Here is a 14995-nt window from a genome sequence, read left to right on the forward strand (position 1 = left end):
GGAGGGGAAATAAGGGAAGAAGATAAATGGGGTTCTTGTTACTTGGAGCCAGGAATATTTGACCACTAAATTTCCATGGTGTCCCTTCGCCCAGCACTGTCAAGTTCGTTGACGTGATACCCGCCAACTGCCCGTCAAAATCAGTGTCCTCTTTCTTACACGTATGTATGTACATATATTGTCTTTTATACATAAGTATGTACGTATAGATTGTCCTTTAGGTGGGCGGGTGCCGAGGCAGCCCCCCGCTGGCTCAAGCCACTGCCACACGCAGACACAGCTCCTCTGCTGTGGAGGAGAAGGAGCAGGTTCCCGGCTCCGCACGTTTTGATTGGAATTTTCACTTCCTGAGGAAAGAAGTGGGTTTTATTTTTTTTTTTCCTTAGACCGCACTCGATTTCGCGGCACCCCCGGCCCCACCTGCGCCCAGCAAGGCCCTGCCCGCCGCCTCCCGCCATGTCGGGGCGGGCAGCTGGGAAGCGACGCCGCCCGCCGGCACCTCCCGCCCGCCGGGGGGCGCTGCGCCCGCTCCGCCCTCCCTCCCCGCCTCGCCTGCCCCTCGGGCCGCCCTTGCGTCTGCGCGGCGCGGCGGGGTCCGGCCAGTCATGGCCGCCTCCGTCTTCTGCTGCTTCGCCTGGTGCAGGGATGGCGGCGCCGGCCACATCCCGCTGAAGGAGATGCCGGCGGTGCATCTCGACACGCAGCGCATGGGTAAGCGGGGAGGGCCCGGGTCTTCCCTCCCCCAGCCGCCCGTGAGGGGCCGCGGCCGGGCGGAGGCGGAGGGTGAGGGGCGCTTCCCCGGCGGGCCCGGCGCCTGGGGCGCGGCAGGGGGTAACCCGTGCCGGGGCGGGGGCTGCGTGTTCCCGGGAGGCTGGCGGGGGGCAGCTGGAACGCGGGGCTGGTGGGGGCGTCGGGTTGTTTTGATGCGGTGTAACCGTGCCGAGGGGAATGTGCGGCTGCCCTTAAAGTTTGTGCTGTCTCCTCTCGGTGAAGCTCACTGGGAGAGTCGCTTTTTGGCTGCCTGTTTAGAAGGGTTTGGCAGTTTTCAGGGAAAAAGGTCTCGCTTTGGTTTAAATTCAACTGAAGCTCATCAGCAGAATGAGTATGTGGGGCTGCGCTTCACTCTCAGAGGGGCGGGGGAAGGCTGCCTGACAGGGGCTGAAGGTCTCGGGCAGGTTGGGGAAGGGATGGTGGTTCAGAGCAGAGAACGTGAGTTATAGCAGTGAAGACGCAGAAGGAGCTGAGCCACACGGAGTCTTGTCCATACCACTCTTTGAGCATCATCCTTAGGGTGAGCTATCCATAAAACCATGCCCAGGCTTTGAGGAGATAGTGGATCTGGGTTAGCTGTAGCAGACCTGGGAAAAGAGCTGGGAGGAAAGCAGTGTGGCCGATCCAGGTTTCAGTGCTCAAGCACAATTGCTAGCCTGTTTTTGTTCAGTTGTATCAGTGGACCTTGACCGTCTCCCATCTTCTTGAACATGACAACAGCGCCTAAAGATAAAGTCTACCACTGGAGAAGGAAAACTTAGCAGGGGATTTTTTCTTTCTATATTGGCAGGCATGTTTCTAATAAAGGGATTTTTTTCAGAGAATCATTGTAGAATCACAGAATGGTTTGGGTTGGAAAGGACCTTAAAGATCCTCCAGTTCCACCGCCCCCTGCCATGGGCAGGGACACCTTCCACCAGACCAGGTTGCTCAAAACCCCATCCAGCCTGGCCTTGAACACTGCCAGGGAGGGGGCAGCCACAGCTTCTCTGGGCAACCTGTGCCAGGGCCTCACTACCCTCAGGGTGAAGAACTTCTTCCTAATATCTAATCTAAATTTCCCCTTTTTCAGTTTGAAACCGTTACCCCTCATCCTATCACTACCCTCCCTGATCAAGAGTCCCTCCCACCTTTCCTGTAGGTCCCCTTTAAGTACCAGAAGGCCACTGTAAGGTCTCCTCAGAGCCTTCTCTTCTCCAGGCTGAACAACCCCAACTCTCTCAACTTGTGCTCATAGGGGAGGTGCTCCAGCCCCCTGATCATCTCCAGGCCCTCCTCTGGACCCGCTCCAACAGGTCTGTGTCCTTCTTATGCTGGGGGCCCCAGAGCTGGATGCAGTACTGCAGGTGGGGTCTCACCAGGGCAGAGCAGAGGGGCAGAATCACCTCCCTTGACCTGCTGGCCACGCTGCTTTTGATGCAGTCCAGGACATGATTTGCTTTCTGGGCTGTGAGCGCACATAGCCGGCTCATACTGGGTTTTTCATCCACCAGCAAGCTGCAAGGTGTTTTCCACAGGGCTGCTCTCGATCCATTCATCACATAATTAATAGTGAAACACCTTGCAATTCCGTCAAACTTTTCTACCCAATGTGCCTTTCCTTATCTTTTCAGATTTTTTTTTCTCCAGTGTACAGAGGCAGTGTGCAGGGCTTTGGTCTCACAGTGAATCCTTTCTGACTAAATTGTAAGTTTGTAAGCCACATCTGATGTGGCTGAGCAAAGGTTGTAATCAGCATGGTGCCATAAAACCCAAGAGGAGAAGTTAGAGCAGCATGTAGTTTTTAAATAAATAAACCCTAGTTGAAGGATGAACTAGCCTGTAAACAGCCTTTCTTTTCTTCGAAGCATGGGCTATCATCCTAATTCTCACAGTTAGTTTGTGAAGCTCTTACTTGGGGCAGAAAGAACAAAAACTATTCTCAATGTTTAGGGCTTTTAAGGGCTGCTTCTAGACTTAATGTTTTGAAGTTTTGTGGGTTTTTTTTTTTCTTCTTGCAGGAACAGATGTTGTCATTGTTAAAAATGGCAGAAGAATATGTGGCACAGGAGGCTGCTTAGCCAATGCGCCTTTGCATCAGAACAAGAGCTATTTTGAGTTTAAAATCCAGTCCACAGGTTAGTCAGCAAAAATGTACAACTTTGAACTTGAAAGGTATGTCAGATTGCCTGCTGGTGGTCGTATCTCAAATACCGAGCACGTGCATCTTTCTAATTGCATCCTTGAACTTGTGAGCATTGGAGAGTTCTCTAAGTTGTCATTGTGTAAAATGGAATTTCTTTTTTATTTTGTTGTGGCTCTGAAATATTAAAAAGAGTGGTAAGTATATGACTGAAGGAGTGCAAGTACTAAAACACTGCATTGTTTTATATGCTGTTATATGCATGTCTTTCAGTTAGCATATTTTAGAAATGGTTTTTGGTAAGTAAATGTTTATAACCATGTAAAACACCGTAGCTATCAAGTGGTGGGTTTTTTTTTAATAGTGCAGTTTATCCAGCAATGTTTGTAGCTGTTTGTCTACCTTCATTTGCTTTTAATGTGCACTATATTTGCCCAAGAAAGGGTAACACTCCTTGTGCTACACTTTGCTCTTCAAATCAAAGGTGCAGCACTTGTTCTGACACTGCCTGATGAAGAGGAGCCTTTCAGCACCCTATTTCTTTATTTGTTTTACACAGATCTAATGCAAGGCAGCTGAAAACGAATGAAATTTGGAAGCATTACACTTATACTAATATAGTCAGCTTTACTGAGCTGAGCACACTCCAGGCTTGTCTGTATTCTAACATTAAAAATCAGCCTGTATTTTTAAAACCTACAGACACTGTGAAAGTGAAGCTGTTCTTTCCCTAAGTGTGTAGGGGAAGGGAAGAAGAAGGGAAGTGTTAGTCCGGAGACAGGCCTTATGATACCAGCTGAAGCTTGAACCCGGTGCTTTTTGGGTCAGGGTTGTTTGCGTTCAGTTGGATTGGAGTGCAGGCTGTCCAAACGTCTCCAAACCACCTTGCAGTCAAACCAGTTGTTTAGTTTTAAACTACATGTAAACCCCAGATCAGTCTTAACGTGGCAATTTTAGCGTCCTTTCTGCCAGGGGAAGAATCCACTGCAGCTGTTGTTCATATATGGTCATTATTCACACAGATACAGTATCCATGTTCTTATACTTGAGAAACGCAGGAAATAACCTCTCCTGCTCCCTGGGGGCTGTGTCTCATCTATTCCTGTGCCCCAAGGCAGGAGAACTGTAGATGACTTAACTTAAAACTTCAATTCCCAGAAGCATCCCTGCACAATCTATTAGGGGTCATCTGTGGGGTCACCCTGACTATTGGAAAGTTTTCTGAAGTCTAATCTGAATCTTGTTCATACTTTTGTCCTTTTCATTCTGGGCATGTAAGTATTAGAATAAATTGTTCAGCAATTTTGTCTTTTGAAGCTAATTTTTGTAGATTTTTGCCTTATTTTAGTCTTCTGTAGATTAAACAGTCCCAGGTGGGTTTGTTGGTTTGGGTTGGATTGTTTGTCTTTTTGTTTTTTGTTTTTTTTTGTCTCCTTATAGATGAAGTTTTTACAGTTTTGGTTGATTTTGTGGTTTCTTCTAGAATATCTCTAATTGACCTAATTTGCCTTGAGGTATGATGCTTAAAATGGATGCTCTGCTCCAGGTGCAGCAACAGTAGACGTCCTTAATCGGCTGTATATACGTCTGCTCTGTACATGCCATACATCCAGAAGTTTTTCACAACAGTAGGGCACAGACTCATGCTCAGCATGTGGTCTGTGATAACCCCCAAATCATATTCTATGAACTGGTTGCCAAGCCGCTGTTGTATATATGCCACTTGCTATTCCTCCTTAGCTGCGGTTCTTTGTAATTTGGAAAAAGCAAATACATTTTCCTTATTTCAGACCTCTTAACCAATTTGTCAGGATGATTTAAAACTTGAGGGCCCTCTGAAGAGCTTGCAGCCCTATCAGGTGTTGGTAGCACGCTTAATAAGCACATTGTCATATTATCCAAGTCATTGATATGAGTATGGAACAGTATCTGACCTTGTGCCTTCAGTGTGAAACCTCAAACCCCACTTGAGTCATCTTTTTTGATTGGCAGGCTGCTGCTGCTGAGTAGTCCTTGAATACGGTTTTCTAACCAGTTGTGCATTCATATTGCTGTCGCTGCCTAGACCGTGTTTTCGTAATTTGACTATTTCAGTGTTGTAAGAGTTTCAAAAACATGACCAAATGAAGATCAATCATATTTACAATTTCTTCTTTTTCCCTAAGACCGGTTTAACCAGCTGAAAAAGGGAATTGTGTTGTTCCCTAGTCCATGCTAGTTGGATTTATTTTTTACATCCTCCTACAGTCTCAGGGTTTGTTTTCAATGTCTTTCTGGGAATAAAAGTTAAGCTAAGTCATTACAATTCTCTGAATCCTTCTTTTTTCAGCATAGATGCAGTTTATCTTCAGTCTCTTGTGACTGCTTGTACTGGGTCTGGCCAGGATGGAGTTAATTTTCTTCATAGCAGCTCCTATGGTGCTGTGATTTGTGACCAAAACAGTACTGATAACACTCCAATGTTTTAGCTGTTGCTGAGCAGAGTTTGCGCAGCATCAAGGCTGCCTCTGTTTCGTATTCTGCCCCTCCAGTGAATAAGATTGGGGGTGTGCAAGAGGTCGGGAGGGGACACAACCAGGGGGGTGACCCGAACTAACCAAAGAGATATTCCATGCCACATAATGTCATGCTTGGCAGCAAAAGGCAGAGGAGGGGATTTAGGGAGGTTAGCCATCTTTTGCTTGGGAATTGACTGGGCATTGGTCTACCCATGGCGGGTGGTGAGTGATTGCCATTGCATTACTTTGTTTTGTTTGCTTTCTTCTGCTTCTCCTTTGCTTATTAAACAATTTTTGTCTTTAGCTACAAGTTTTCTTGGTTTTACTCTTCTTTCCTCTTCCTCCATCCCACTGAGGCCTGTGGGGGGAGGGAAGTGAGTGGGCAGCTGGGTGGTGCTTAGCTGCCAACCAGGGATAACCCACAGTAGTCCTGGTATTTCCAAGAGATATTTACTGGTAGGACTCCCATGGCACTAGTTAAACACATTCTTTGTGCTGTCCTGCTTCAGTCAGATAGTCCTTAAAATAATGTTGGGGTTTTTCTTCTTACGATGTTAATGTCACATTTTAGGGATTTGGGGTATTGGAGTTGCAACCCAGAAAGCAAACTTGAATCAAATTCCACTTGGTCGAGATGTCCATAGCCTGGTGATGAGAAACGATGGAGCTCTCTACTATAACAATGAGGAGAAAAACAGACTACCAGCAAACAGCCTTCCTCAGGAGGGTGATGTGGTGGTGAGTTTCTTAAGGCTTCTTTACTTCCCCAGCTGTTCCCAGATTCCTCTTATTTATAGCTCTGTAGTCAGACAAATTGTGGCCTCAGGCAAATTGTTTGGCTTGCATCTCCCAGTTTGGAAAGTGCTGATACAAACTCCCGTTCGGTTTGAACGGATCAGCAGCCTGGATGATATCAGTGGGCTTCGTTCTCAGCATTAATATGTTCCTGAATGAGAGAATGACTTTACCCATGTTTGAGAAGTAGCTGCTAACGCTCTGCTGCAGTCTGGCTGCAGTATGTACCTGACGGATAGCTCCCATCACAAGGATCCTGCGTAGTTTGAGATGGGACCTTCCTGAACAAATAATGTGCTGCAGTGCATTACGTAGCTATGCACCGTGCCCAGCTGAGCTGAAGATCCCAACTGATTAATGACATAGAAGGACAGAGCTGAGCAGAGATAGGCCCTGGTGATAAATGAATTGTGTTTCTAGCCAAACGTTTGTAGGGAAGGAGAGATATTAAGTGGGGAGGGGGTAAGCTCACTGGGGAGATGATTGAGAATGAGAGCAAATGGAGAAGCTGAAGATTTTTTTTGTACCTTACTATTACAGGTTTCTCAAAACATCCGTAAGTGACTTTGTTCAAAGGGTTGTGTTTTATTGCTGTCATTTTCTCCATTTCCTGTTAGAGATTTATTTTCAAAAATACATGTGAGCAATGCAATGAAATTTAGACCATTTATCACCACTAGTTTTTCTTGCTGGGTAACCTTGCCTCTATATAGCAACGGTTAGAAATTTCGTCTTTAGAAGCCCCAAACAGCTACAGTTGACACTTCCATCCTTTACCCTTGGATACTGTATTATTCTTTTAATCCTCTTCTGAAATTGTTTTTTTTTTTGGAGGGTTGCAGACTGTTTCAGGGTTTGGTCAACCTATGTAGTCTGAACAGCTTCAGCTAATCACAGAAAAGTAGCTGATGAGTTACTGGTAACTCCTTAGTTTCCATCAATTTAGATTTATTTTGTTCTGTCACAAAAATAGATTTCTGAGGTACTGAATGACAACACAAATTGTCACACTCATCCATACCAAAACAGTGAGAAAAATCATTTAGCTAACAAATAAGTAATTTCATACCTTGTTAGTGTTTGCTTTCTGCTCTGTAGTCGGCATGTTTATAGCTATGTGTATGAAACCGTGGTCTGTTGCTGCACGCAGGGTAAATGAGCTGAGAGAGGTTCCGTATGGAAGTATGGACAGATAAACTCAGTTCATAGCATCACTATTGGTTAAAGTTATTTCCCTAAGGAGATATAAACAAGACGACTGCTAACTGATTAATAGTAAAAATAATTGAAAATTTTGTATTCCTTTAGCACGGTGAAGAATAGTTTGGGAATTTGTTTTGTAAATTTAGTAAGATGCGGTGTGCAGTACTGCGCTGCATCCAGATTGAATGAGCGTTAAGGAATCCTGAGTATTTGAAAATACAAATGTTACTGGTCATTTATTAACGTCTAGTCCTTTGCATGAATATTTCAAGTGAGGTTTTCTAGGATGCTGTGGTTTGTATAATGGTGTTTAAATCTGTCTGTGGCTAAGAAAGCTAAATTAAGTAGCAATGTTACGTGTATAAAGTTGTTGATGCATTTTTGTTAATTTTCTGTACTTTGTAGGGCATTACATATGACCACGTAGAATTAAATGTATATTTAAATGGGAAGAACATGCATTGTCCAGCTTCAGGAATCCGAGGGACTGTCTATCCAGTGGTCTATGGTAAGTCAGAGATTTTCAAACTGTTTCACAGTACGGACAATATTTTAGTACCCAGTCTGTCTTCTAAGCTGTGTATTCTTCTCACTTAGCTGGAACACCCATCAGTCATTTATTTTTGGCAACTACAAGAATAAATTGCACGAAAACACAAACCTAGGAAAACACAAAAAGATATTTTTTCACCTCATTTTTAATGCTGCTTAATAGCTAGAGAAAAAAGCACTGCTCACTGACTGCTTACAGTGTCCACATCCAACAAGCTGGGGAGTTACTGCAACCAGTCTAAAAATTGCCAGGTAAAAAAGCTGTGAAGCAGGTGAAAAAAAGAAAAGCAACAAATTCAAACTAATGTAGGCTTGGGGGCTCATCTGATTTATCTCTGAACCTTGGTCTTTATGCCTATTAGTTTCACATACTTGAGAAATGCATTCAGTGTTAAATCCAGATACGGAATTGCTGTTTGTATTTTCTTGTGGAAGTAATAACTTTAATGTAGTGCTAGTGCAGCTGCTCGCTGTATGGTGGTACAGCTCTTTGCTGCTCTACCAAATTGATGCCCAGTTTTGAAATCCAACTATTGGTGAGCAAATTGTGGTAGCTGTTTTGCCAGCAACCATTGATACAACGCAGCAGTTTTGAACAAGAAACAAATACTGTATCCAATTAATCCCTGCATAGGCAGTTTAAGAAAGAATTTGTGAATTATAGAAGCTGGAATTTGGCCAAGACATGTGTTAACAATTTATTCTTCCCGAACTTGGTGGTGGTTTTGTAGTTCCCAAGTAGTCAGAATTCTGTTTAACATCTCATCTGAAAGGCAGCACTTCCCTTAGCTCAGTGCATCATCAACGCTACGCTCTGGGTTGGCTTGTAACTTACAGCAAATGGCAACTGCTCGTCGGATTCCCTGTGTTACACCTACAGCCATCTCCACCTTATCGTTGTTCCTGTGTGAGCTTCATCTAAGTAGTAACCTCTTCCAAAATAATTTTGCTCTTGAGATAACCATTAGCTATGCCATGTGGGTAATTTTTTGCTTTCATGGTTGGTTCCTAATGAACTGTTGGCATCTTCCCATTTATATCTTGATACATTTGTAATACTGAATTTTATGAACGGTAAGGAAATACTCTAGGTGCGTCATAGAGCCTTTGAAGTCTATAAATGTACCTGACAAATTATGTCATTCCAAGGTATTAGAGTGGAAATTGTTTTATACGGTCATTTTGTGATCTGTTCTTAAGCCACGTGATGGCGCTGCTAAAATGCTGTGGCCGACGGTAGCTGCCCTGCAGCGCTGCGGGATCTCCTTGTGCAAACGGCTTCGTGAGCAGCGGGGAAAGAGTTGCTGTGTGATAGTTGATGGTTGCATCTTCCGTATAATTTGAAATGGTATTGCATAGCATGAAGGATGCAGGTTGCTTTCAGAAAACGTTTGGTGGCACGTTAGCCTACTGTAAATAATCTTTTTCTCTGTCTAAAGAAGTTCCGTGGCTGGGGAATGCAGTGACCTTTTATTGCTAGGCTCTTATAATCATCTTCCACAAGTGGGCATAATTTCATTGTAATTATCATCTCCTACATACTGCTATAACAATTGCAGCCCGCAAATTGCTTTTGCGTGGTACTTACATGGTATAAACTTTAACTGTAAATGTCCTTAATTTAATGTGAACATGTGAACTTCTTCTAGACATATGAAAGGATTTGACCATAGGAGAGAGAGTTTCTTAAGCATTTACTCTTTCCACAAATCAGACTAGAACTATGGATATCTTTTTAAAAGAAACATGATAGAGCAGGCAAACATGGTGTCAAGCTTGAGAATGTAAAACAGAAAAATGGACTTAAAGGTTGTTCCCTACAGCAGCTGTACCTCAGGCACTTTTGTAGAAGTGAGATGCAAACGCTGCATAAATGCTGCAGAACTGTACTGATATGTTAATAGGAGGTTTAACTGAGCCTGGGAGGGAAAAATTCCTACCTTTGGCTTTGAGATATCTAAGTTCCAGCCCAAAATATGGAGATGAAGCTTTTCTGTTTTCATCTAACGTTGCTAGTGTACCAGCTTCATCTTGGATGACGAAATTGTCTTTGAAACAGATCTTGCTTTTCTGACTGGTTGGGTATTTCAGTTTGCTAATGCAATACATGAAAGCTTTTCTCTGAAAATCCTCAGCAGTTTGGTTTTTTTATTCTGCATTGAAGGTAGTAACGCTTGTGTCACAGGTTATGCAGGGGGTTCAAAACTTGTACAAAGCCGTTAACTTCCAGCTTAAAGAAGCAGTCAAAGAAACTCTCTTTGGATCTCATGCTAAAACAGACCGTCTGACACCAACCATCGCAGACATCTGAAACATTGTAAACCTCCAGAAAAATCGTTGCAGGCAGCTGATGCTCCAGCAGCATTAGGAAGTGGGCAGAAAAATACGCATCTCAGGAGGTGACAGCCCTGCAATATGTATCTGGCAGTGTCCTTAATCTGTAGATTTCTGGAGAAATAGAGTAGAAAATTGGGAGGGAATTGCCTGAAGCCTTGCTAACACTCCCAGTGAAATCAGAGGTAGTGTTCTCATAGACTTCACCAAGGACCGTTACCGACTAAAGTAAACAGCAGAAAAGAGAGATGATTTGCTGTCCTTGGGTATCTGTGTAGGGTTTAGCGAATTTGTTGAAGAATTTCTTTTAATTGTATTGTATGTATGTAGTGGATGTATAGGAGAATAGTCTTCATGGTTTGAGCATAGTATATAATCTAGAGAGGTGGTGTCATAGAGGATCAAACTGTGTGTTCCTTCTCTAATTCCTTCTGTTTGGTTCTCTTCTGCAGTTGATGACAGTGCCATTCTGGATTGTCAGTTCAGTGAATTTTATCATACACCTCCACCAGGGTTTGAAAAGATCCTCTTTGAGCAGCAAATCTTCTGAATGTCTTCATACCGAAAAATTGCACCCTGCACTGTTACAAAAGCTTTGTCATCTTAAATAAAGCTTCACTTTACTTTTAGGAAACATATCTGTATTTTTAGTAAGTACTTGTGATTTGTCTGCAGAATTAATATGTTAACTGCAACACCAGGTAACTTGCAAATATGAGATTTCTGGCAACGTTTTGTGGTTGAAAATGAGTGTTTTGGGGCAGGGTTTTTCTCTGATTTGTACTTGATGCATAAGGAGACTAAGGGATGATATTGTCATCAGTATTACATTCAGTATTTTGAATAAACTGGAGCTTTATAAAGCAAATAGTTCTTATGCATATGATAGCTATGGAGATAGATAGCTCTGGTGAGTTTTTCCCCAACTTTTTTCACACAGGAGTTATGTACTTTGTTTAAAGGAAGCACTGTGTTTCTAGTCTGTGACTTGGAGTTGTGGTGTCCCAGTTGTGCACGATGACTGCCAACACGATGGCTTAACTAGCAGCTAGATACTTTTTTTTGGAAGGTGTAATTTAATCCATTCCCTCAGTCTTAGACTGGCAAATATAACTTATCTACTTCTCCTCGCTTTTCATTTGCTGTTATTGTGACAACCGATAGGACACTTTCTAGTAATACTTTTTGTTGAACCTTAAAAAGGAAACCTAAACACTACCTGTGTTTTTGAGGACCACCGTGCTGTGTTACTCTGGTAGGAGAGTAAGTACAGATCACTCAACTGGGTATGCAAAGAGCCAGGTGAAGGGTGTGAGATGTTATGGTGAAGCCTTACATCTAAACTGTAAATTAGATTATTCTTTATGGAATAGCATATTTAATTTCTTTGTGAATCGTTTATAAATGATTAATGGCTAAGACATTGTTCTAAAATGTGATGCCCTCGAATATAAATTGTGAGATGCTTTTTTCCCCTCTTGTCATATTTAATATAATTCCTAGAAGAATCTTTATTGTAAAGAAAATCTTCATACTGGATGGTTTTTTTTTGTTTTGGCTCTTCCTGGGTTATTCATTTGCATAAATGAATGATTTTATTTAAATATTTTTAGAAATTATCTGATTCTGAAGTTTTCAAATACAAACAGCTTTCTCAAAGCCTTTCACCTTACGATTTTCTGCCTCTGTCTTTTCATTCTGCGCAGCCTGTGTTTTCCTTCCTTTTGGCCTTACTATCACATGACAGTGTTGGGTAGAACTTTTCAGCCTGAAAGGAATGATGCCCTTGTCAGCATTACGATATAAAGCTCGGGAGATCAGAGCGCAGTTTCATCGTCTCCCCTTGAAATCTGCTCTGCTTTGCTGTGGTCAGATCCACAATCTAAGTTAAATGAAACATTCATATGTTTCATTTCAGTTTCCCCAGCAGATGTTTCGAGCAGTTTCCCCAGCAGATGTGGGAGCAGCTGTCTCTGCTAGGGCAGAGGCTTCTGTGGTGGGTTGACCCTGGCTGGATGCCAGGTGCCCACCAAAGCTGCTCTGTCACTCCCTTCCTCAGCTGGACAGGGGAGAGAAAATGTGATGAAAGACTCGTGCATGGAAATAAGGACAGGGAGAGATCATTCAGCAATCACCGTCACAGGCAAAACAGACTTGACTTGGGGAAAATTAATTTCATTTATACCAGTCAACTCAGAGTAGGGTAATGAGAAATAAACCCAAATCTTAAAATACACCTTCCCTCCACCCCTCCCTTCTTCCTGGGCTTAACTTTACTCCCAAATTTTCTACCTCACCCCACCAGCGGCACAGGGGGACAGGGAATGGGGGTTGCAGTCAGTTCATCACATGTTGTTTCTGGATATCAAAATTCACTACAGAGCTCTGGGGGTGGTAGTCACGGGCATGGGGGCCCAGATGGTGATCTCAGTCCTGCAGGTAAGGGTAAAGGGAGTGAAGAGGACAAGTCAGTAATTAGCTGCAGAACTGGTGTTGGCAACAGGGTTTTAGGTTCTATGACTGTGGAACCCTGTTTGTGGATCAGCATCTGGTTGGGAGAGGTGGCATCCACCTCACTACGCGAGGCAAAGCTATTTTCACCGGTAGGATGGCTGACCTTATTAGGAGAGCTTTAAACTAAGAATGATGGAGGAGGGAGAGAGTGAGGGAGTGACGGACAGGTTTGCTGAGCAAAGGGCATGGGTGGTGTGACGGGAAGGGATCAAAAAATCAACAAACTGAGTTTTAAGCAGAGCCACCTCCAGTGCTTGCATGTAAGCAAGGAAGTGCCTACAAGGCACAATTACGGAGAAATCCTCAAACCCTTTCTAGGAAGTCAAATACTGGTGTGCCGCTGAAGCGTCTGTATGCTGACACACTCAGAGTGGGGAACAGACATAGTGAATTAGAGATCTGTGTGCAGTTGCAGGGCTGCAGTGACATCATGGAGATGTGGTGGGATGGCTCCGTGACTGGAGTGCTGCGAAAGAGGGATACAGGGGTTTTAGAAAGGACAGAATGGGAAAATGAGGAGGGGAAGTTGCCCTTTATGTGAGAGAGCAGCTGGAGTGCATGGAGCTCTGCCTGGTGATAGATGAGGAGCCAACTGAGATCAGTTTATGGGTTAGGATTAAGGAGAGGACAGGTAAAGGTGACATTCTAGTGGATGGCTGCTGTAGGCCACCTGACCAGGAAGAACAAGTGGCTAAGTCCTCTGTAGACAGGTAGGAGTGGCCTCAAGTCCTCATGAGGGACTTCAACATCCCCAGTATCTGATGGAGGGATAAGACAGCAGGACAAAAGCAATCCAGGAGGTTCCTGGAGTGATTTGATGATAACTTCATCCTCTAAGTGATAGAGGAGCCAGTAGGGAGATGTGTTCTGCTGGACCTCATACTGACCAACAAGGAGGGCCTTGTTGGTGATGTGAAGGTCAAAGACAGCCATGGCTGCAATGACTATGAGATGGTGGAGTTCAGGATCCTGAGAGCAGGGAAGAGGTTGAAAAGCAAGCTCGCAACCCTGGATTTCAGGAGAGCAGACTTCAAAGATCTGCTTGCAAGAGTTCTAGAGGATAAGGCCCTGGAAGGAAGAGTGACCCAAGGAAGCTGGTTAATATTCAAAGATCACCTCCTCTGAGCTCAAGAAAGTTCCATTCCAATGAATAAATCAGGCAAAAATGTCAGGAGGCCTGCGTGGGCGAGCAAAAATGCTCCTAGTCAAACACAAAAAGGAAGTATACAGAGGGCAGAAGCAAAGATGGATAACCTGGAAGGAATACAGACACGTTGCCTGAGCGTTCAGGGACAAAGTTCATAAAGTTAAAGTCCAAATGGAATTGAATCTGACTAGGGATGTCAAAGACTATAAGAAGGACTTCTACGAGTACACAGAAGACAAAAGGAAGGCTAGGGAAAATGTGCACCCATTGATCAATGAGGTGGGAGACCCAGTGACACAGGCCGTGGGAAAGGCTGAGGTACTGAATTCCTTCTTTGCCTCAGTCTTCAGTAGCAAAATGAGCCTTCAGGACTCCTAGAGACCAGGGGGAAAGGTTAGAGCAAGGAAGATGTACCCTTGGTCAAAGAAGATGAGGTCAGGGAATACTTAAACAAACAATGCCCATAAGTCCATGGGCACCCATGGATGCTGAGGGAGCTGGCTGATGTTGTTGTGAGGCCATTCTCGATAACCTCTGATCAATCGTGGTGATTGGGAGAAGTGCTTGAAGACTGGAGGAAAGCAAATGTCACTCCTGTTTTCAAGAAGGGTAAGAAGGAGGACCCAGGGACCTACAGGCCAGTCAGCCTCACCTTGATCTCTGGGAAAATGTTGTAGCAGCTAATCCTGGAAAACGTCTCCAGGCACATTAAGGACAAGGAAATGATCGGGACTAATCAGTGTGACTTCATCAAGGGGAAGTCATGCTTGACCAACATGATAAACTTCTATGATGAAATGACTGGCCTGGTAGATGAGGGGAGAGCAGTGGATATTGTCTACCTCTACTTCATTAAGACCTGTTTCCCATAAGATCCTTATAGACAAGCTGTTGATGTATGGGCTGGATGAGCAGACAGTGAGGTGGACTGAAAACGGGCTGAATGGCTGCGCCCAGAGGGTGGGGGTCAGTGGGACAAAGTTTAGTTGAAGGCCAATAACTAGTGCTGTACCCCAGGGGTCAATACTGGGTCTGGTCCTGTTGAACATCTTCACTAAC

At 44.0% G+C, this 14995-nt stretch overlaps 1 protein-coding gene across 2 annotated transcripts; it reads left to right on the top strand.

Moving 5' to 3' along the window:
* The first annotated feature begins 603 nt into the window (after window positions 1-603).
* On the top strand, window positions 604-11746 carry SPRYD7 (SPRY domain containing 7). 2 transcript variants are annotated; one of them, XM_086481934.1, is made up of 5 exons: window positions 604-711; window positions 2772-2888; window positions 5963-6129; window positions 7795-7897; window positions 10728-11746. In XM_086481934.1, the coding sequence occupies exons 1-5, from the start codon at window positions 606-608 to the stop codon at window positions 10823-10825; spliced, it is 591 nt and encodes a 196-aa protein (XP_086338060.1). In that variant the 5' UTR covers window positions 604-605; the 3' UTR covers window positions 10826-11746. The 2 variants fall into 2 exon arrangements, with proteins under 2 accessions (XP_086338060.1, XP_086338061.1); XM_086481935.1 differs by lacking the exon at window positions 2772-2888.
* The last annotated feature ends 3249 nt before the right edge of the window (window positions 11747-14995 follow it).

This window comes from Leptosomus discolor, chromosome 1 (assembly GCF_034619465.1).
Source record: "Leptosomus discolor isolate bLepDis1 chromosome 1, bLepDis1.hap2, whole genome shotgun sequence".
Classification (NCBI taxonomy): domain Eukaryota; kingdom Metazoa; phylum Chordata; class Aves; order Leptosomiformes; family Leptosomidae; genus Leptosomus; species Leptosomus discolor.

Excerpts from the sequence above, each read along its gene's own strand:
- SPRYD7 (XM_086481934.1), top strand. The coding sequence starts at position 606 with ATGGCCGCCTCCGTCTTCTGCTGCTTCGCCTGGTGCAGGGATGGCGGC. Across the intron at positions 712-2,771 it reads TCTCGACACGCAGCGCATGG|GAACAGATGTTGTCATTGTT; the intron begins GTAAGCGGGGAG and ends TTCTTCTTGCAG. Across the intron at positions 6,130-7,794 it reads CTCAGGAGGGTGATGTGGTG|GGCATTACATATGACCACGT; the intron begins GTGAGTTTCTTA and ends TGTACTTTGTAG.